The 24,075-nt window shown below is 46.5% G+C and overlaps 1 protein-coding gene across 1 annotated transcript in view; it reads right to left on the minus strand.

The window, feature by feature from the left end:
• The window catches only part of sacm1lb (SAC1 like phosphatidylinositide phosphatase b), an 86,805-nt gene that overhangs the window by 56,620 nt on the left and 6,110 nt on the right, over positions 1-24,075 (minus strand). The window contains exons 3-5 of the mRNA XM_085989295.1: positions 9,555-9,704; positions 7,669-7,728; positions 5,901-5,934 (exon numbers count right to left, since the gene is read on the minus strand). Coding sequence (XP_085845421.1) covers positions 5,901-5,934; positions 7,669-7,728; positions 9,555-9,704 — 244 coding nt within the window. The remainder of the gene's footprint in view (positions 1-5,900; positions 5,935-7,668; positions 7,729-9,554; positions 9,705-24,075) is intronic.

Here is a 24,075-nt window from a genome sequence, read left to right on the forward strand (position 1 = left end):
AATACACCATTACAGAAGGTAGCAGCTCCGTTAATTGCAAACAACATCTCACTGGCAAAACTGTCAGAAGAAATCAATTTGATGAATTGTACAATTCCATTACCTTTGAAGTGCTGAGTATAACAGATATTGTGCATCGGATAACACAAATCATGACGCCAGCCTTACCACCAATTTAGAGAACATGCAATCAATTCTGCACTTCATTCCCACAGTATGCTTAAAGTCTGGTCAGAACACTCATGCTCCATATCTGAAAGATCGATCAGACCATTTGTGAAGACAGTAACATTTCTGTTAACGCACGACTACTGTGTAGTTTTAGAAAGCAAAATGTACCAGCAGCTTAGGAACTCCAGCATTAGACCACTGAACCCTAAGCACCTCGTTAACTCCAGCATTGGAGCACTGACCCCCTGAGCAGAGGGTTTAGAATGTAAAATCCCACCTTTATAAGAACATAAGAATTAGGAGCAGGAGTCGGCCATTCGGCCCCTCGAGCCTGCTCCACCATTCAATAAGATCATGGCTGATCTTCGACCTCAACTCCACTTTCCCCGCCCGATCCCCATATCCCTCGATTCCCCTAGAGTCCAAAAATCTATCGATCTCAGTCTTGAATATACTCAACGATTCAGCACCCACAGCCCTCTGGGGCAGAGAATTCCAAAGATTCACCACCCTCCGAGTGAAGAAATTCCTCCTCATCTCAGTCCTAAATGGCCGACCCCTTATCCTGAGACTGTGCCCCCTGGTTCTAGACTCTCCAGCCAGGGGGAAACAGCCTCTCAGCATCGACCCTGTCAATCCCCCTCAGAATCTTGTATGTTTCAATGAGATCACCTCTCATTCTTCTAAACTCCAGAGAGTATCGGCCCAATCTACTCAATCTCTCCTCATAGGACAACCCTCTCATCCCAGGAATCAATCTAGTAAAGGTAAGCATGCAGGTGCAGCAGGCGGTTAAGGCGGCAAATGGTATGTTGGCCTTCGTAGCGAGAGGGTTCGATAACAGGAACAAGGATGTCTTGCTACAGTTGTACAGGGCCTTGGTGAGACCACACCTTGAGTATTGTGTGCAGTTTTGGTCGCCTTACCTGAGGAAGGACGTTCTTGCCATGGAAGGAGTTCAGCAAAGATTCACCAGGCTGATACCTGGGATGGCAGGAATGACTTATGAGGAGAGATTGTGTCGATTGGGCTTATACTCGCTGGGGTTTAGAAGATTGAGAGGGGATCTCATCGAAACCTATAAAATTCTGTCAGGTCTGGACAGACTAGATGCAGGAAGGATGTTTCTGATGGTGGGGGAGTCCAGAACCAGGGGTCACAGTCTAAGGATAAGGAGTAAGACATTTAGGACTGAAATGAGGAGGAACTTCTTCACCCAGAGAGTGGTGAACCTGTGGAATTCTCTACCACAGAGGGCGGTGGAGGCCAGTTCATTAAATATATTCAAGAAAGAGTTGGATATATTTCTTGAGGCTAAAGGGATCAAGGGATATGGAGAGAAGGCAGGGACAGGGTACTGAGTTTGGATGATCAGCCATGATCTCATTGAATGGCGGAGCAGGCTCGAGGGGCCGAATGGCCTACTCCTGCTCCTATCTTCTATGTTTATGTCTAACCTTCATTGTACCGCCTCTAAGGCAAGTATACCCATTCTCAGATGAGGAGACCAAAACTGCGCACAGTACTCCAGGTGTGGCCCCACACATCCTCTTTCCCCATTGGGTAAGCGGAGATAGTCCAAAGTAGCGACATAGCACGACACATCAAAGCACTCCTACCACTATGAGAAACCAGTGGGATGTCTCTGTAAACAACAATTGGCAGCAGATATTAATCACTGATATTGGGCAGAGGGCATGACGTACAAAGCTTCAACATTCTGGTGAAAGGATGGGAAAAGGTACAAAAGTCCTATTACAATTTAACGCACCAATCTATAAATTTTTATTACTACGCGTTTTCACCATAACATGATTTGTTAAACTATTTTTATTAGACACCGTTAAAATGAAAAGGCTTGAAGTGGGTTACAGGGACTTTAAACAAACAGACTTCATGATATGTTCGCCAAACAAAACATGTCAGGTTTTCCTTCTTTAGTATGGTGTCACTGAAATGCTCTAGGGTTCAATATTCACTAATTAAAAAAAAACAGAAAAATATTACAGAGTAAATCAGTTTTAACTTCCATGCTGGGTAATCCAACAAATTCCTGGAGCAACATACAGCATGTGAGAAAGCTAATCTGGTTTAGAAGGAGCTTTATAAGTTCCTCAGTTAAGATCGTTTGTTGTTAGGAATGGTGGAGTCATCATTTTATCATAAGAACATAAGAAATATGCCCATCGAGCCTGCTCCGCCATTCAATAAGATCATGGCTGAACTTCGACATCAACTCCACTTTCCTGCCCGATCCCCATATCCCTCGATTCCCTTAGTGCTCAATAATCTATCGATCTCAGCCTTGAATATACTCAACGATTCAGCATCCACAGCCCTCTGGGGCAGAGAATTCCAAAGATTCACAACCCTCTGAGTGAAGAAATTCCTCCTCACCTCAGTCTTAAATGGCCGACCCCTTATCCTGAGACTGTGCCCCCTAGTTCTAGACTCTCCAGCCAGGGGAAACAACCTCTGAGTATCTACCCTGTCAATCCCCCTCAGAATCTGGTATGTTTCAATGAGATCACCTCTCATTCTTCTAAACTCCAGAGAGTATCGGCCCAATCTACTCAATCGCTCCGCATAGGACAACCCTCTCACCCCAGGAATCAATCTAGTGAACCTCCGTTGCACTCCCTTGAAGGCAAGTATATCCTTCCTTAGGTAAGACCACCAAAACTGTGCACAATACTCCAGGTGTGGTCTCACCAAGGCCCTATATAATTGTAGTAAGACTTCCTTATGCTTGTACTCCAGCCCCCTTGCAATAAAGGCCAACATACTATTTGCCTTCCTAACTGCTTGCTGTACCTGCATGTCAACTTTCTGTGATTCGTGTACAATGACCACCGAATCTGTCTGAATACCAACCTCAACTAGTCTCTTCTAGACACACAAGTCATCAAGGGGTATGGGGAGAGAGCGGGAATATGGTATTGAGATAGAGGATCAGCCATGATCATATTGAATGGCGGAGCAGGCTCGAAGGGCCGAATGGCCGACTCCTGCTCCTATTTTTTTTTCTATGTTTGCATGTTGCCTTCTACAAAATATTCAAAAATCCCTTTTCCATTTTAACAACCACTACAGATCTATTTCATTATTGCCCTGGTACAACTGTAACATGGGACTATCAACCGACAATAGTACTTGCTAAAACATTCTGCGGCTGCAGAAAGCCACACAAATTGATCCAATTCATCTCTTTCGACCCCGACATCCAGATATGGTTCTTGCAACAACAAAAACACGCTCCAATATCTATTAGATCAATAAATTAAGATCATTTTTTTTTAATATTTTTAAAAAGCACAGCAAAAAAGTTAACACAAAAAGGAAATAAAACAGGTTGTGAAAGAGGGAGAGACAAGATAAAGGAGTGTGGCTACCCATCAATTTGTCAGCCAAATAAAGAGAGAGACGGCCATGTGTGAAGTGAGAGTAATAGGATGTCACCTCCGATGTGTCATGTGTTCAGAGGCATTCAAAAAGAAGTACTTGTCGATAAAATCTCCATCAAATAACTCAGTCAGGATTTTGCAGTGACGGTCACTTCACAGACTGCTATTTCATTCCACAATTAGAAAAGACAGGCTTGCATTTCTAAAGCGCCTTTCACGACCACCGGACGTCCCAAAGCACTTTACAACCAATGAAGTACTTTTGAAGTGTAGTCACTGTTGTAATGTAGGAAACACGGCAGCCAATTTGCGCACAGCAAGCTCCCACAAACAGCAATGTGATAATGACCAGATCATCTGTTTTTTGTGATGTTGATTGAGGGATAAATATTGGCCCCAGGACACCGGGGAGAACTCTCCTGCTCTTCTTCGAAATAGTGCCGCGGGATTTTTTACGTCCACCTGAGAGAGCAGACGGGCCCTTGGTTTAACGTCTCATCCGAAAGACGGCACCTTCCGACAGTGCGGCACTCCCTCAGTACTGCCCCTCCGACAGTGCAGCGCTCCCTCAGTACTGCCCCTCCGACAGTGCGGCGCTCCCTCAGTACTGCCCCTCCGACAGTGCAGCTCTCCCTCAGTACTGCCCCTCCGACAGTGCGGCGCTCCCTCAGTACTGCCCCTCCGACAGTGCAGCTTTCCCTCAGTGCTGCCCCTCCGACAGTGCAGCTTTCCCTCAGTACTGCCCCTCCGACAGTGCAGTGCTCTCTCAGCACTGCATTGGAGTGTCAGCCTAGATTGTTGTACTCAAGTCTCTGAAGTGGGGCTTGAACCCACAACCTTCTGACTCAGAGACAATTAGGAGGTGTGAACACTCGCACCCGACTGATGCAACAAGTCAACGACAAGTGTAGATATACCCAATTAAAGTGACAGCAAGCGGGAAGTAGCAATCAAAAGGGAAATCACAAAAGGAAGAAAGTTAGGAATGTAAGCGATGTTCATCTAATACATTTTAGGACTGTTAAAAAGTAACAAATAATACAAGAACTGAAACTCTGGTGAACAGTAGCAGCGATCAAGAGAAAAATCAACTGATGGCAGATGCAGTCATACCAAGATCAATGTTCCCGCTAATGTTTTTTGGATGCACGGTCCCTTTAACGGGCTGTGCGGCCCATTCAAATGATTGCACATGCGCGGTTTTTCCCATTTAAAAGTGGGTGAGTGGCCTGCGCGGGACCTCCAGACCGCTGTGCGGCAGCGCAGCTTAACGGGAACGTTGACCGAGATACAACTATGTTAATATTTTACTGTTTTAAGCTATTACAATAGAAATAGGCTTATGTCACAGGTCTATGTAACAGGAGGATTCATCTCGTTATTTCAGCCATCAGGTCCCCGCTCTGGAACTTCCTCCCTAAACTTCTTCCCCTTGTTACTTCTCTTCCTGCTTTTAAAAGCTGCCTAAAAACCCACTCGTTCAACCATTGATTTTGGTCATTTCTACTGCCACTCGGCCCATTTTCTCCCACTTGAAGCACCTTGGGCTGTTTTATCATGTTAAAGGCACTGTACGAATACAAGTTGCTGCTAATAATAAGAAAGCAAACAAGAGCAATGTTCCCTTTAAAAAAAAATTTTGGTGCGCGGCCTCTAAGATTCCTAAAAAGTGTCCCACCCTGACCCACTCCCCGTAGCACCAGTCTACTCCCTGTGCTCCATTGAGTGGCCCACCCTGACCCACTCCCCGTAGCACCAGTCTACACCCTGTGCTCCATTGAGTGACCCAGCCTGACCCACTCCCCGTAGCACCAGTCTACTCCCTGTGCTCCATCGAGTGACCCAGCCTGACCCACTCCCCGTAGCACCAGTCTACTCCCTGTGCTCCATTGAGTGACCCAGCCTGACCCACTCCCCGTAGCACCAGTCTACACCCTGTGCTCCATTGAGTGACCCAGCCTGACCCACTCCCCGTAGCACCAGTCTACTCCCTGTGCTCCATTGAGTGACCCAGCCTGACCCACTCCCCGTAGCACCAGTCTACTCCCTGTGCTCCATTGAGTGACACAGCCTGACCCACTCCCCGTAGCACCAGTCTACACCCTGTGCTCCATTGAGTGACCCAGCCTGACCCACTCCCCGTAGCACCAGTCTACTCCCTGTGCTCCACTGAGTGGCCCAGCCTGACCTGCAGATCATAAATGCACGAGTGGAACAGTCATGGCAAACAACAATGTATTATTCTCCTACGATCGCTAATATACACTCTGAGCTGGCATTTTGATTTATAATTGCTATTGCCAGCACCAGTTTGGAAAAGGATACAGCCGTGAATCACTGGGACAGCAAACCTGTGAAGCTGTGGGGGGGGGGGGTGGGGGGGTGGGAGAGAAAAGAAGAATGAATCAACTCAGCTGTCAATGTTTGGGGACTGGACGTCACAGGTCATATCAATATTTGTTAACTGACAACTGGGAGTGCAATGCTTTGAACTTAGAGTAATTTTAAAAGTAAAAATGGTGGCCAGTGTTCAACAAGGGGAGATGCTAAGTCACATATTCATAGTGTAAAAGAAAGAGACTTGCATTTCTATAGCGCCTTTCACCACCACCGGACGTCCCAAAGCGCTCCACAGCCAATGAAGTAATGTTTGAAGTGTAGTCACTGTTGTAATGTAGGAAACGCGACAGCCAATTTGCGCACAGCAAGCTCCCACAAACAGCAATGTGATAATGACCAGATAATCTGTTTTTAGTGATGTTGATTGAGGGATAAATATTGGCCCCAGGACACCAGGGAGAACTCCCCTGCTCTTCTCCGAAATAATGCCATGGGATTTTTTACGTCCACCTGAGAGAGCAGACGGGGCCTCGGTTTAACATCTCATCCAAAAGACGGCACCTCCGACAGTGCAGCACTCCCTCAGTACTGCACTGGGAGGGTCAGCCTAGATTTTTATGCTGAAGTCTCTGGAGTGGGACTTGAACCCACAACCTTCTGACTCCGAGGCGAGGGTGCCGCCCACTGAGCCACACAAAGTGAACAACAAAGGTGGCAAAATGGACAGGCTTTCTGCAAAGAAATTAGACGTTTGAATCTAGGGATATGTGGACAGTGCAAACAAATGTATCTGTTCTACACAATATTCCTGTGGAAATAATGAGATTATTGAGACACTGTCAAGAGATGATGTCCTAAACGGTATGAAGTGCTGGCCAAGCAGCATCCCTTTCTAAATGTATAGCTTCAACACTTTTGCTCTAAATTGAGACATTTCAAAGTGCTCACAATGATTTAAGTGTGCGCAGAGTGGACACATGCTGTGGTCTTCAAGCATTTTTCTAACAAGTCTGGTGTAATTTTTCTAACAAGTCTGGTGTAATAACAGCCACATTTAAAAGCACATTCACTTTCCTAAAATATGTCAGCAAAACAGTACATTACTCATTAAAGATCCTTAATTCTGCATTTAGTATTTGAGTGCAGAACTCAAATCATACATTGGAGAGTTTTCCTCTACATTATGTTCCCACGTAGACATTTTAAAACAAATACAGATTCAGCAATGAATCCCAAAGGATAAATATGGCACGCAGGTTTGAATACTGAAAGTAATATAAACACGAACAGCTCTGTCTCAAGCCCTTGAGTGGAGAATGTCCAGGGGAAATCAGTGCAACAGTTTATCTTGCTCCGTGCAGTTTCCACTGCTGATGCTGTTAATTATGGCAATGGTTAGGTCAGTTCACTTCCACATCCACTTCAATGCAGACTTCTTAACTCAACAACACACTGCTCAACTCAGCAGTCCTGACCTAATGCAAGTGCGAAGTACCGTAACACCATGTACTGATTGTTGCACCATGCAATACTGATTTGCAAACTAAATTCAACTTTTAACGGTATTACCTAAATTAATAAGACAGGTAGGGAATCAGATTTCTATTGGATATGCTTCTGGAAGTAGAGAAGTGAATTACACACCAGTCCTCTGTCCTTTCGGCGTAAGGATAGGGTAGCTAGCCTGGCCTCCTTCTCTGCTGTAGCTTTCTATGATTCTAAGCGTACAGTACATTACCATCAAGGAGCTCACCTCTGGCTGTGCAGCAAATTCCCGCAGGAGGTGCCCATTCCATACAAAGCGCTGGTCTGCCTGCAAGGATAATGTCACTGTAAACACAAGGTAAACATCCCCACAGCACGGACACTATTTCATTAGACACATGCAGCTTGGCGGTAAAAATTACAACTTGCAATATCACGACAGGCTTCCCTCGCTATATCTTTCCTGTTGTGGGTATTGCTAAATAGTCCATGTTAAAAGCACCCTGCTTAAAACCAACACGACAGGATGGTGCTGCCAACCAGCATTAGAGGGGAACAAGCCCAGGCAAAGCCAACAGCCTAATGGCAGCTCCAGAGAACGAACAGAGCCAACACTCGAGCACTGTGGGACAGGTTTTCGCTGTTCAATAGTTAACCCAACAGGAAAGGATGAACAGGCTGGGTCACTTTTCTCTTGAAAAGAGAAGGCCGAGGGGTGACCTAATAGAGGTCTTTAAAATTATGAAAGGTTTTGATAAAGTAGACACAGAGTGGGGAAGAGCATAACTAGAGGCCATCAATATAAGATAGTCACCAAGAAATCAAATAGAGAATTCAGAAGAAACTTCTTTACCCAGAGAGTGGTGAGAATGTGGAACTCGCTACCACAGGGAGTGGTTGAGGAAAATAGTATAGATACATTTAAGGGGAAGCTAGATAAGCATATGAGGGAGAAGGGAATAGAGGGTTATGCTGATGAGAAACGATGAGAGAACCATCTCACACAACATCTAGACTCAACTTTTGTTTCTTAACTTGTCCCATTACCTTTCCTTTTGCCTCGCACCATCATCTCTTTTGTCAGTCAATCTCTCCTGCCTTCCAGCCTTTCACAGACCTTCCCTTTGTTCTTTCCCCCCCTCCTCCCTGCCCCTGCTTAAAAATCTCTCCTCCCTAACCTTTTCCAGTTCTGATGAAGGGTCCCGACTCGAAGCGTTGACTCGGTTTCTCTCCCCTCGATGCTGCCTGACCTGCTGAGTGTTTCCAGCATTTTCTGTTGTTATTCCCTACTGCGACAGTCAGTCTCAAAGCAGTAAGTACTGCTGGTGATACCAACTACTCCAGGTTACTGCAGGCAATCGAATCCAGTCTACGGCGCTTCAGGCACATCTCCAAATGGAGCCCCCACATTTACATCATTAGAACCTGTTTCATCTCTCATACTCGCCATTATTACAGGCTGACCTCTGTGAAGCAGCTTGACTTAAGTAGAGTTCAGAACTATACACGTCTGTTGCGGTAGTTTAAGAACATAAGAATGAGAAGCAAGAGGCGGCCATACGGCCCCTCGAGTCTGCTCCGCCATTCAATAAGATCATGGCTGATCTTCGACCTCAACTCCACTTTCCCGCCCGATCCCCATATCCCTCGATTCCCCTAGAGTCCAAAAATCTCTCGATCACAGCCTTGAATATACTCAACGATTCAGCATCCACAGCCCTCTGGGGCAGAGAATTCCAAAGATTCACCACCCTCTGAGTGAAGAAATTCCTCCTCATCTCAGTCTTAAAAGGCCGACCCCTTATCCTGAGACTGTGACCCCTGGTTCTAGACTCTCCAGCCAGGGGGAAACAGCCTCTCAGCATCTACCCTGTCAATCCCCCTCAGAATCTGGTATGTTTCAATGAGATCACCTCTCATTCTTCTAAACTCCAGAGAGTATCGGCCCAATCTACTCAATCTCACTTCATAGGTAAACCCCCTCATCCCAGGAATCAATCGAGTGAACCTTCGTTGCACCGCCTATAAGGCAAGTACTGTAAATCCTTCCTCAGATAAGGAGACCAGAACTGTTCCCAGTACTCCATATTCTCTCGGGCAGACTGCACACTGTGACAAGAGGATGAAGAATACGAGACCCGGCGACAGCCTTACCCGTTCCAGTAGCGTCATCTCTTGGAACTCTGGACTGGTGTTGGCCAATCGTTGCAAAGTGTGAGTAAGGTCATAGGTCGCGGAGAAGTAAAATCCATCAGTGTTGAGCACGTTGTTTAGCATCGTTAAGAAGGTCTTGTTATCCAGCATCTGTTGGGCAAGAGCAGACTCAACGTTTGGTGGTGAACCTTCTCCAACATTGTTACTATGGGAGCACAAGGTACGGCAAGCGATGGGGTAGAGCTGGGCACTGCATTACTCCAAGCCTGTATTAATGTTTCAGTCACACAAACATAAAATGGAATCAGGAAAAAATGAATCGCATTGGTTAAGAAACTCCTTCACTGACTTTATTAGGATTTTGACACAGATCAAGTGATGGAAAAACCAATGCAACTGACTTAGAATCATAGAATGGTTACAGCACAGGAGGAGGCCATTCGGCCTGTTGAGCCCGTGCCAGCTCTCTGCGAAGAGCACTTCAGCTAGTCCCACTCCCCCGCCCTTTCCCCGTAGCAATTTTTTTTCCTTCAAGTACTTATCCAACTCCCTTTTGAAAGCCACGATTGAATCTGCCTCCACCACCCTATCAGGCAGTGCATTCCAGATCCTAACCACTCGCTGCGTAAAAAAGTTTTTCCTCATCTCGCCTTTGGTTCTTCTGCCAATCACCTTAAATCTGTGTCCTCAGGTTCTCGACCCTTCTGCCAATGGAAACAGTTTCTCTCTGTCTACTCTGTCCAGACCCCTCATGATTTTGACTACCTCCATCAAATCTCCTCTCGACCTTCTCTGCTATAAGGAGAACAACCCCAGCTTAAGAACATAAAAAATAGGAGGTGTAGGCCATTCGACCCTTCGAGCCTGTTCCGCCATTCAATGAGATCATGGCTGATCTTCTGCCTCAACTCCATTCACCGGCCCTATCGCCATATCCCTTGATGCCCTTACCAGTCAGAAATCTATCGACTTCTGTTTTGAATATACCCAATGACTGAGCCTCCACAGCCCTCTGCGGTAGTGAATTCCAAAGATTCACCACCCTCTGTGTGAAGAAATTTCTTCTCATCTCAGTCCTGAATGGCCTATCCTTTATCCTGAGGCTGTGGCCCCTGGTTCTAGACTCCCCAGCCAAGGGAAACATTCTCCCAGCATCCACCCTATCAAGCCCTGTAATAATTTTGTATGCTTCAATGAGATCCCCTCTCATTCTTCTGAATTCAAGAGAGTACAGGCCTAGTTTACTCAATCTCTTCTCATACGACAGTCCCACCATCCCAAAAATCAATCTCGTGAACCTTCGTTGCACTCCCTCGATGGCAAGTATATCCTTCCTTAGGTAAGGAGACCAAAATTGTTCACAGTACTCCAGGTGTGGTCTCACCAAGGCCCTATATAATTGGAGTAAGACTTCTTTACTTTTGTACTCAAATCCTCTTGTAATGAAGGCCAGCATACCATTTGCTTTCCTAATGGCTTGCTGCACCTGCACATTCACTTTCAGTGACTCATGTACAAGGACACCCAGGTCCCTTTGAGCATCTGCATTCCCCAATCTTTCAGCACTTAGGAAATACTCTGCCTTTCTGTTTTTTCTACCAAAGTGGATAACTTCACATTTATTCACATTATATTCTATCTGCCATGTTCTCGCCCACTCGCTGAGCCTGTCGAGATCCCCTTGAAGCCTCTTCACATCATCTTCGCAACTGACACTGCCACCTAGCTTTGTATCATCAGCAAATTTGGAAATGTTACATTTAGTCCCCTCATCCAAATCATTGATATAGATTGTGAATAGCTGGGGCCCAAGCACCGATCCTTGCGGTACCCCACTAGTCACAGCCTGCCATCCTGAAAAAGACCCGTTTATCCCTACTCTTTGTTTTCTGTCTTGTTAACCAATTCTTAATCCATGCTAATATATTACCCCCAATTCTATGTGCCCTAATTTTGTTCACCAACCTCTTGTGTGGGACCTTATCGAAGGCCTTCTGAAAATCCAGATACACCACATCTACCGGTTCCCCTTTGTCTACTCCACTAGTTACATCCTCAAAGAACTCCAATAAGTTTGTCAAACAGGATTTCCCTTTCATAAATCCATGTTGACTCTGCCCAATCTTACTATTAGTTTCTAAGTGTCCAGTTATTGCATCCTTTATAATAGATTCCAGCATTTTCCCAACTACTGATGTGAGGCTAACAGGTCTGTAGTTCCCCGTTTTCTCTCTCCCTCCTTTCTTAAATAGCGGGGTTACATTTGCTATCCTCCAATCTGCAGGAACCGTTCCAGAATCTATAGAATTTTGGAAGATGACAACCAATGCGTCCACTATCCCAATGGCCAGCTCTTTCAAAACCCTAGGATGTAGGTCATCCGGTCCTTGGGCTTTATCGACTTTTAGTCCCATTAATTTTGCTAGTACTGTTTTTTTTTTACTAATAATAATTTATTTAAGTTCCTCATTATCGCCACACCCTTGATTTTCTTGTATTTCTGGGAGGTTTTTTGTGTCTTCCTCCGTGAAGACAGAAACAAAGTATTTATTTATTTTCTCTGCCATTTCCTCATTCCCCATTATAAATTCTCCCGTCTCTGACTGTAAAGGACTTACATTTACCTTTGCTAGTCTTTTCCTTTTCACATACCTATAGAAGCTTTTATCCAGTCTATCCACATAACTGAAGTCCCTCATCCCTGGAACCATTCTTGTAAATCTTTTCTGCACCCTCTCTAAGGCCTTCACATCCTTCCTAAAGTGCGGTGCCCAGAATTGGACACAATACTCCAGTTGAGGCCAAACCAGTGTTTTATAAAGGTTCATCATAACTTCCTTGCTTTTGTACTCTGTGCCTCTATTTATGAAGCCCAGGATCCCGTATGCCTTTTTAACTGCTTTCTCAACCTGCCCTGCCACCTTCAACAATTTGTGCACATATACCCCCAGGTCTCTCTGTTCAAGCACCCCCTTTAGGATTGTACCCTTTAGTTTATATTGCCTCGCCTCGTTCTTCCTACCAAAATGCATCACTTTGCACTTTTCTGCGTTCTGACTTCAAACTCTTTGTACACTTGGCTCAGTTGGAGCACTCACGCCTCCGAGTTAACAGGTCATGGGTTCAAGCCCCGCTTATGTGCAATGTTGCGGAAGATCGGCTTGTATTTTATATATATTTACACGGTCAGGAGTATTATACCCTGCAATGCACAATGCATCAATCTGCTGCTAAAGTGGAGCGCTGATTAATCTTCAAAATCTGAAAGTCTACTTGCTATAAGTAAACCGAATCCCAGGTCACTCGGAGTTTACCGCTTCGGTCAGGGAGCTTTGCTGGTCGGAATGTGCTCATCTATAACAGGTTGTAGCAGAGGGGCATTTAGCGTTAAGATTGGCCCGGAATTTGCGGTCCTGATGACGGTGAACTGGCAGCGTTGGCCGTCATTTCACCTTTGAAACTGACCGCAACTTCAGGATGTAGCGCACGCGCGTCCCAACACGGACATCCCGAAATCGCGGTCAGTCATTCAATGCTCCGACACTGGCTGCGCTGTGGACTCCCCCACCAGCCATAGGGAGCCGGCAATCCGTGAAATCACTGATCTGACGAAAACTTCCCCTTTTCCCAACAAATATCGCTGTTAGAAGCATTCAAATGAGGTGCAACTGGGTTTTTAACTGCGATCTGAGTAATAACTACTGATAAACAACTGTTCTGGCCCTGAAAAAATAATTTTATATTGGTGGAATGTCAAATTTCTCCATTAAGTTAAAAATGATTAGATTTAAAATGATATATTTTTTAAAGTTTGTTCATGATATTTCAGCTTCTACCTTAACCCAATGTGTATGTCCCAATCTTTATTTCGTCTGTAATTTTTTTTTAAAGTGATTATTAGTGCTTTCTTTTTCCTGGTTCGCTGTCTGTGAGAATTCTGCAATGTGATTGGCTGCTTAGACAGCTTGCTGACGTCACAGCAGCTCGCGCTAGGGGATTCCCACTAAACTTACATTGATTTCAAATACGCGTCGGAAAAGCCAAACCTCTCGCCACAGACATCCTTGTGCGAAGCTTACCTCGGGGCCAGCGGCGGGCACCTTTGCTTCGTCGCTGACCGCAAAGTTTTTGCATCTGCGACAGATGCATCTGTGCGAGCCGATATGTTGCTTTTAACATTTCAATGAATGTACGGACAGGCAGATGTAGGCACTCTAGACGCTTTTATGCGGCACTCTTACAATCGTCAGAGAGACTAGATCGGTCATTTCACTCGTCTTGGCGGAAGCGAAACTCAGCTTCCAATGGCGAATGGACGGCGTGCAGACCACCCAGCCTTTCGAAAGAAACTGAGCGAAGTACGGGACAGACAGGCCCCGTTAGAATTCTGGCTTATGGAGGTGCGTACTTACAATCTCTTGTGAAACAGAAGCAACTATGAAGTGCAACCTCCTCCACTGAGCTTAGCCTGCCACCATGTGGCAAAGTGCTACAGCATCGTTTAGAACTCAGCTTGGAAGTTCAAAACCTGTCAGCAGGACGAGCATTTTTGTACAGCAGTTTACCCCCCAAAGAAATGTCAAAAAAAGAGATTTCTCTCCATTAAACTCAGGTATTAGTTGGAAGATTCTAGATACAATTTCCAAGGTTGAATTAGGAGTACAACAACTGATCCCCGAGCTGGGTAAAGGAAACCAATGATCCTGCTCCCACATGAATATGTGATAATGCCACACTGAAAGATTAATGATCTATGATCTTAGCTCTCAGACATGAAGGGATTATGAACCAGTATAAATAAATATTTCCACACACACACCAGTAGGCCTCCACGAGAGTTGAGGATACACTGTTTTATAACATGTTATTCCATGTAATGTACAAGGTATTATGAGGGCCACTGATTTATAATAATTATATAAGTCAAATTGTTTTAGTAGAAAGACAGACTTGCATTTCTCCAGCGCCTTTCACCACCTCAGGACGTCCCAAAACGCTTTACAGCCAATGAAGTACTTTATGAAGTGCAGTCACTGTCGTAATGTAGGGAGCTCGGCAGACAATTTGCACACAGCAAGCTCCCACAAACTCCGTTCCCTAGCCACCGACTTCATCCCTCGCCCCAGCATCTGTCGGAGGTTGAACCAGACTGTTCACAACCTTGGTGTCATGCTTGACCCTGAAATGAGCTTCCGACCACATATTAGCGCCATGACCGAGACCGTCTATTCACACTTCTAACATCGCCCGTCTCTGCCCTTGCCTCAACTCGTCTGTTGCTGAAACCCTCAACCATGCCTTTGTTACCTCTAGACTTCACTATTCCAGCGCACTCCTGGCCGGCCTCCCACATTCCACCCTACGTAAACTTGAGGTCATCCAAAACTCGGCTGCCCGTGTCCTAACTCGCACCAAGTCCCGTTCACCCATCACCCCCTGTGCTCGCTGACCTACATTGGCTCCCGGTTAAGCAACGCCTCAATTTCAAAACTCTCATCCTTGCTTTCAAATCCCTCCATGGCCTCGCCCCTCCCTATCGCTGTAATTTCCTCCAGCCCCACATTCCCCCCCACTCCCTGAGATCTCTGCACTCCTCTAACTCTGCCCTCCTGAGCACCCCGGATTTTAATCGCTCAACCATTGGTGGCCGTGCCTTCTGTTGCCTGGGCCCTAAGCTCTGGAATTCCCTCCCTAAACCTCTCCGCCTCGCTACCTCTCTCTCCTCCTTTAAGACGCTCCTTAAAACCTCCCTCTTTGATCAAGCTTTTGGTCACCTGCCCTAATATCTCCTTATGCAGCTCGGTGTCAAATGTTGTTTTATAACCCTCCTGTGCAGCGCCTTGGGACATTTTATTACATTAAAGGCGCTATAGAAATACAAGTTGTTGTTTGGCAGGGCTGGGGAGCTTGGGCTTGGGTAGAAGCCAGGTGTGGCTGTGGGCACATTTAAATTTGGGAAGACAGGTGATGGTGTGGACTTTAAAACAAACCGGGAGTTCTGGGAGGAGCAGATCTTAGCGTATGGAGGAACTGGGTACTGCTTGGGTTACCGTGTGTCACCGGGGGCGGGAAATCACAGGATGTAGGAGAAATCGAGAGCAGCGGCGAGAGCGGACCTGGTCGGGGACAGAGCGGAGCCAGGGGAATAAAGAGCGGAGGAGAGAGAGGCCCAAACTCACCGAGAGCAGTGGCGAGAGCGGACCTGGTCAGGGACAGAGCGGAGTCTGGGGAATAAAGAGCGGAGAGAGAGGCCCAAACTCACCGAGAGCAGTGGCGAGAGCGGACCTGGTCAGGGACAGAGCGGAGTCTGGGGAATAAAGAGCGGAGAGAGAGGCCCAAACTCACCGAGAGCAGCGGAGAAAGCGGAGCTGGTCAGGGATGGAGTGGAGTCTGGGGAATAAAGAGCGGAGAGAGAGAGAGGCCCAAACTCACCGAGAGCAGCAGCGAGAGCGGACCTGGTCGGGGACAGAGCGGAGTCTGGGGAATAAAGAGCGGAGAGAGAGAGAGAGGCCCGTCTCACCGAGAGCAGCGGAGAGAACGGAGCTGGCCGGGGACAGAGCGGAGTCTGGGGAATAAAGAGCAGAGTCTGTGGAATAAAGAGCAGAGGAGAGAGAGGCCCGTCTCACCGAGAGCAGCGGAGAGCGCGGACCTGGTCGGGGACAGAGCGGAGTCTGGGGAATAAAGAGCGGAGAGAGAGGCCCAAACTCACCGAGAGCAGCAGCGAGAGCGGAGCTGGTCGGGGACAGAGCGGAGTCTGGGGAATAAAGAGCGGAGGAGAGAAAGGCCCAAACTCACCGAGAGCAGCGGAGAGCGCGGAGCTGGTCGGGGACAGAGCGGAGTCTGGGGAATAAAGAGCGGAGAGAGAGGCCCAAACTCACCGAGAGCAGCGGAGAGCGCGGAGCTGGTCGGGGACAGAGCGGAGTCTGGGGAATAAAGAGCGGAGAGAGAGAGAGAGAGAGAGGCCCAAACTCACCGAGAGCAGCAGAGAGCGGACCTGGTCGGGGACAGAGCGGAGACCGGGGAATAAAGAGCAGAGGAGAGAGGGGCCCGTCTCACCAAGAGCAGCGGAGAGCGCGGACCTGGTCGGGGACAGAGCGGAGTCTGGGGAATAAAGAGCGGAGAGAGAGGCCCGTCTCACCGAGAGCAGCGGAGAGAACGGAGCTGGCCGGGGACAGAGCGGAGTCTGGGGAATAAAGAGCGGAGAGAGAGGCCCGTCTCACCGAGAGCGCGGAGCTGGCCGGGGACAGAGCGGAGTCTGGGGAATAAAGAGCGGAGAGAGAGGCCCGTCTCACCGAGAGCAGCGGAGAGCGCGGAGCTGGCCGGGGACAGAGCGGAGTCTGGGGAATAAAGAGCGGAGGAGAGAGAGAGAGAGCAAAAAAAATAAGGAGTGACATCACAGGGCAGCAGATAAGTGATTGGCTAGTGAGTATTACAGTTTTTTCAGTCTCTAAGCTAACTAAGAAACTAAATTGCTATAACTTTACTTCATTAAATTAGTAACTAAAACTAGATAAGCCAATTAAGTAATAAAACTAAAATAATTAATAATACAAATTAATTAGCTAATCAAATAAATAAAGAAGGTTAGACAGACATAGCAGCACAGGGCAGGGGGTGGGCTGTAACTGCAGCATGTGGGAGTTGGTGGAGATCAGCGAGATCCTGAGCAACCACATCTGCACTAAGTGTCTTCAGCTCGAGGAACTTCAGCTCAGAGCTGTTGAGCTGGAGTCTGAGCTGCAGACACTGCGATGCATCAGGGAGGGGGGAAGAGTTGCCTGGACACTTTGTTCCAGGAGGCAGTCATACCCCTTAGGATAAATACTTCAGATTTGGTCCGTGGTCAGGGACAGGAGGTTGTGACTGCAAGTCAGGAAGGTATGGGGGCCCAAGATGTAGTGATGGAGGAGCGTCGGACCTTGTCTTTGACCAACAGGTATGAGGTACTTGCTACCTGTGTAGATGAGCAAACTGACCATTCAAGTGGGGGGAGTGAATAGGAATGTAGTTGTGATAGGGGACAGTATAGTCATGGCGATAGATACTGTTCTCTGCAGCCGCGACTGGGAGTTCCGAAGGTTGTGTTGCCTGCCCGGTGCCAGGGTTAAGGATATCTCGCCGCGACTGGAAAAGAACTTAGAGTGGGAGGGGGAGGATCCAGTGGTCGTGGTCCACATAGGAACCAACGACATAGGCAGAACTAGGAATGAGGTTCTGCTGGGGGAGTTTGAGCAGCTAGGGTCCAAATTAAAACGCAGAACTTCAAAGGTAATAATCTCTGAATTGTTACCTGAGCCATATGCAAATTGGCACAGGGACAGACAGATCAGAGAGTTAAATGCATGGCTCAAAGAGTGGTGTGGGAGGAAGGGGTTTCGCTTCATCGGACAGTGGCATCAGTACTGGGGAAAAGAGGAAGCTATTCCGTTGGGACAGGCTCCACTTAAACTGGGATGGGGCCAGTGCCCTGGCGAATCGAATAACTAGGGCAGTAGATAGGGATTTAAACTAATGAAGGGGGGTGGGAGGATTCAGGAAAGGGCAAATTCAAAAGCAGCGAGAGAAATGTCAAGGCTGTACAGCAGAGTAGTGATCTGGGTAAAGATAAGCAGAGTGGGTCAGGAAGGGACAGGAAGATTAATAAAAGGTACAGGAAACTTTGTGCTATCCGGCACCGACGGGACCGCGCTGCTGCCGTTCCCTCAAAACTGCCGTACACTCCAGAGCTAATGTTGAAACATACGGAGATTTTCATCTCCGTATGAATCAACAAACCCTGTTGCTTAGCAACAGCCTCTAAACAGTCGGCAAGTGTCTCTGTAGCATCTCTAGCTGAAGCTGTTGCTTAGCTACAGACGTTGCAGAGCTTGACTGTTCAAAAAAAGCAAAGAAAAGAAACGAAAAGAATAAAAACGGCTCCTGATTTTTGCCGGTGGCTCGAGCTTGCCGGATGGTTCGCCTCCGGATAACTCAAAGTTTCCTGTAATAGGGCACCAGTGACTAAAGTGACATCAGGGAAAAATAGAAAAAAGTTAAAGCTAAAGGTACTATACCTGAATGCACAAAGCATTCGCAACAAATTAGATGAATTAATAGCAGATAAAAATAAATGGGTTTGATTTAATAGCCATTACAGAGATGTGGTTGCAGAGTGACCAAGATTGGGAACTAAATATTTCAGGATATTTGACTTTTAGCAGAGACAGGCAGAATGGAAAAGGAGGGAGGGGTAGCTCTGATAATAAAGGAGGGGATAAAGACAGTAGAGAGAAAGGATCTTGGCTTAGAAAAACAAAATGTAGAATCAGTTTGGGTGGAGGTAAGAAACAAGGGGCAGAAAACACTAGTGGGAGTGGTTTATAGGCCCCCAAACAGTGACAGTAGTGTTGGACAGAGTATAAATCAGGAAATTAGAGATGCATGTAACAGGGGTAATACAGTATCATGGGGTACTTTAACTTTCATATGGACTGGGCAAACCAAATGTTCAGTAATAGTGCAGAGGAAGAGTTCATGGACTGCATTCAAGATAGTTTTCTAGATCAATATGTCGAGGAACCTACTAGGGAATTGGCTATTTTAGATCTAGCATTGGGCAATGAGACAATTGATAACCTTGTAGTAAAGGAGACTCTGGGGAGCAGTGACAATATGGCCACCAAACTGGCCACCAAACTCTTGGCCTGAACACTTCCCTCTGCAACTGGACCCTGGACTTCCTAACAAACAGACCCCAGTCTGTCAAATTAGGCAACCACACCTCCCCCCCCCCCCTCAACCCTGAACACGGGGGCCCCACAAGGATGTGTGCTGAGCCCCCTCCTCTACTCCCTCTTCACCCACGACTGCGTGGCTGTTAATGGTTCCAACACCATCATCAAGTTTGCAGATGACACCACAGTAGTAGGCCAGATCACCAACAATGAGTCAGCCTACAGGGAGGAGGTCCAGCATCTCGTGAAGTGGTGCGCCGACAACAACCTGGCCCTTAACACCAAGAAAACAAAGGAAATAATCGTGGACTTCAGGAAATCCAAAGGCAGAAGTCACATCCCCATCCACATCAATGGGGCGGAGGTGGAAAGGGTGGCCAGCTTTAAGTTCCTCGGAGTCCACATCACGGAAGACCTCTCCTGGTCCCTCAACACCTCCTCTCTGGTGAAGAAGGCCCAGCAGCGCCTATATTTCTTGAGGAGGCTGAAGGGATGTAATCTGTCACCCCCGATCCTCTCTAACTTCTACCGCTGCACTATAGAGAGCATCCTGACAAACTGTATCACGGTATGGTACGGCAGCTGTAGCTCCCATGACCGGAAAGCCCTGCAGCGGGTAGTCAAAACTGCCCAACGCATTACCGGCACCCGGCTACCGACCATAGAACATATATATCAGAAACGCTGCCTACGGAGGGCACGGTCCATCATCAAAGACCCTACCCACCCCAGCCACAGTCTGTTCGCCCTCCTACCATCTGGAAGACGCTACAGATGCATTCGCACCCGTACGACCAGATTTAGGAACAGCTTCTTTCCCAGGGCTGTCATCCTACTGAACTCCACAAATAAACACTAAAGCCTGCACATCTGCCGATGCACTTTATTATGGTCATATTTATGCTAATATATATGTACAAATGTATGTTGAAATGTTTAAGTGCCCTAATCCAAATTGTACACTCTCGGGAGCCGCAAGCCTACATTTCGTTGTACTGCACTTGTGCACTAACAATGACAATAAAGGTTGATTTGATTTGATTTGATTTGATTTGATGATGCAATTTTATGTCGAGTTTGAAAGTGATTTAGTTAAGTCCAAAATTAGGGTCCTAAATCTGAACAAAGAAAATTAGGTCTGAGAGGCGAGTTGGCTAAGGTAGGTTGGGAAACTAGATTAAAAGATACGACAGTAGAAAAGCAATGGCAAACATTTAAAGGAATAATTCATAATTCGCAATGAATATACATTCCCTTAAGGAATAAAAACACCACGGGGAAAAATGGTCCACCCTTGGCTAACAAGAGAAATTAAAGGTAGCATTAGATTAAAGAGGCTTATAATGTTGCCAAAAAAAGTAGTAGGCCTGAGGATTGGGAGGATTTTAGAACTCAGCAAAGGAGGACCAAGAAATTGATAAAGAAATGGAAAATAGAGAGTGAACTAGCGAGAGACATAAAAACAGACTGTAAAAGCTTCTATAGGTATGTAAAAAGGAAAAAGATTAGTGAAAATAAATGTGGGTCCCTTACAGGCTGAGACAGGAGAAATTATAATGGGGAATAAGGAAATGGCAGAGAAATTAAACAGATATTTTGTGTCTGACTTCACGGAAGATGCAGCAAAAAAAAATCCAGAAATAGTGGAGAGCCATGGGTCTAGTGAGAATGAGGAACTGAAAGAAATTAGTATTAGTAAGGAAATAGTACTGGAGAAATTAATGGAACTGAAAGCCGATAAATCCCCTGGACCTGATGGCCTACATCCTAGAGTTTTAAAAGAGGTGGCTATAGAGATAGTGGATGCATTGATTGTCATCTTCCAAAATTCCATAGATTCTGGAACGGTTCCCGCGGATTGGAAAGTAGCAAATGTAACCCCACTATTTAAGAAAGGAGGGAGAGAGAAAACGGGGAACTACAGACCAGTTAGCCTGACATCAGTAGTAGGGAAAATGCTAGAATCTATTATTAAGGATATGGTTACAGGGCACTTAGAAAATAATAGGATTGGGCAGAGTCATGAAAGGGAAATCGTGTTTGACAAATCTGTTAGTTTTTTTGAGGTTGTAACTAGCAGGATAGATGAGGGGGAACCAGTGGATGTAGTATATTTGAATTTTCAGAAGGTATTCAATAAAGTGCCACACAAGAGGTTATTAAACAAATTTAGGGCTCATGGGATTGGAGATTATATACTAGCATGGATTAAAGATTGGTTAATGGACAGAAAACAAAGAGTAGGAATAATTTGGATGCAGAGACCAAATGTGATAAACCTAAGTTTGATGATACAAAAGCTAGGTGGGAATGTAAGTTGTGAGGAGGATGCAAAGAGGCTACAAGGGGATATAGTCAGGCTAAGTGAGTGGGCAAGAACATGGCAAATGGAATATAATGTGGAGAAATGTGAATATTTTATAAATGGTGAGAGATTGGGAAATGTTGGTGTTCAGAGGGACCTGGGTGTCCTTGTACACGAATCGCTGAAAGTTAACATGCAGGAGGTACAGCAAGCAATTAGGAAAGTAAATGCTATGTTGGCCTTCGTTACAAAAGGATTTGAGTATAAGAGTAAAGAAAGAAGAAAGGCATGCATTTATATAGCACCTTTCATGACCACCGGACGTCTCAAAGCGCTTTACAGTCAATGAAGTAATTTTTGAAATGGAGTCACTGTTGTAATGTGGGAAACGTGTCTTAAAGGTGTCTTACTGCAATTATATAGGGCCTTGTGAGACCACACCTGGAGTATTGTGTACAGTTTTGGTCTCCTTACCTAAGGAAGGATATACTTGCCATAGAGGGAGTGCAACGAAGGTTCACCAGACTGATTCCTGGGATGGGGGGATTGTCCTTTGAGGAGAGATTGAGTAGATTGGGCCTATATTCTCTAGAGTTTAGAAGAATGAGAGGTGATCTCATTGAAACATACAAAATTCTTACAGGGCTCGACAGGGTAGATGCAGGGAGGATGTTTCCCCTGGCTGGGGAGTCTAGAACCAGGGGTCACAGTCTCAGAATAAGGGGTCGGCCGTTTAGGACTGAGATGAGGAGGAATTTCTTCACTCAGAGGGTGGTGAATCTTTGGATCTACCCCAGGGGGCTGTGGGGGCTCAGTCGTTGAGTATATTCAAGGCTGAGATCGATAGATTTTTGGATATTAAGGGAATCGAGGGATATGGGATAGTGCAGGAAAGTGGAGTTCAGGTCGACGATCAGCCATGATCTTATTGAATGACTGAGCAGGCTCGAGGGGCCGAATGGCCGACTCCTGCTCCTATTTCTTATGTTCTTAAACAAGAGAAAACACGCGAGTGTCGGGTTTTCTTGTATGGGGATTCCTGGAGTTTATGAACATTGAGGCAGTCTTGGGTTGTGTGTTCGGAAATGGGATCTGCAGGTGCAGAAGCACTGGAAAGTGTTTCTGGGTTATGGAAGCACAGGAACAGAAAAGGTTCCAGGGATATCGGAGTACTGTGAAGGCAAGTGTCCTGGCACATTGGAGCTGTGCGAGTGGGGTCTTTCAGTGATGGGAGCGGGGTCCTGAGTTTTGGGCGGGTGTATCTCAGTGTAGGACCAGTGGGAGGGGGCGTAAGCGTACTGGGGAGAGGTGTGCGGGAGCAGTGAAGGGGTCAGCGTTGTTTGCGATGCAGGGTCTGACAGTATTGAAGGGGGATGGGAAAGAGGCAGGCTCTCATAGCATTGTGAAGAAGGGAGCCGAGGTAATTGTGGCGCTTCTTCCCACCCCGCTCTGCTCTGCTGGTGCCGTGGCTCAGTGGGCAACCCTCTCACCTTTGAGTCAGCAGATTGTGGGTTCAAGTCCCACTCCACAGACTTCAGCACAAAAATCCAGGTGCCGTCTTTCGGATGAGACATTAAACTGAGGCCCCGTCTGCTCTCTCAGGTGGATGTAAAAGATCCCATGGCACTATTTCAAAGTAGAGCAGGGGGGTTATCCCCAGTGTCCTGGGGCCAATATATATCCCTCAATCAACATCACAAAAGCAGATTATCTGGTCTTTATCTCATTGTTGTTTTTGGGAGCTTGCTGTGTGCAAATTGGCTGCCGTGTTTCCTACATTACAACACTTCAAAAAGTGCTTCATTGGCTGTCCTACGGTTGTGAAAGGCACTTTCTTTCTTTTCACTGGCATGTCTCACCCAAGAAGCAGCCACATTGCCAAGTTCCCAGTCTTCACTCAGGAAAAAGCTTTAAGTGGTTTGAAAGTGCATGCTGCCCTTCAAACCAATTTAAAATATGTTCCTGCTAATAGCTGAGTACTCACCACAGAAACAGCTTCCGAGTCGGAGGGGGCAGGGGAGAGGGGGAGGTGGAATGGTAAGTGGGAAAGGATTCTTCCCCTTTCACCTTAATCTGATGTACCTGCCCCTTCTTCCCCACCACCACCCTTACCCCAAATAATTTTGTGGGTATTCCCTAACCCGACCAAACTGCTGGCATATGGAACTCGGTTAATTCGGCTTCAGAAGGGTATTCATGTTTAGTTCATTCAAAGTAGGGCAAAATAAGGTGATTGGCATCACTAGAGGGAGAGAGGGAGTGAGAGTGAGAGAGTGTGAGAGTGTGAGAGTGTGAGAGTGAGAGAGTGAGAGAGTGAGAGAGTGTGAGAGTGTGAGAGTGAGAGAGTGAGTGAGAGATACAGATTTCATGTAGCAACAGTTCAAGTGACTAGCTTCAGAACCTTGGGGGACTGAAATTGGGATTCCTGCCAATACGATGTTCAACAAGGGCATTTGCAACCTGCGCAGAGGGATGTTGACATACGAATATTAGAGAAATGTAA

This window comes from Somniosus microcephalus, chromosome 5 (genome assembly GCF_052327205.1).
Source record: "Somniosus microcephalus isolate GS21.2 chromosome 5, FLI_Smic_1.0, whole genome shotgun sequence".
Taxonomy (NCBI): Eukaryota; Metazoa; Chordata; class Chondrichthyes; order Squaliformes; family Somniosidae; genus Somniosus; species Somniosus microcephalus.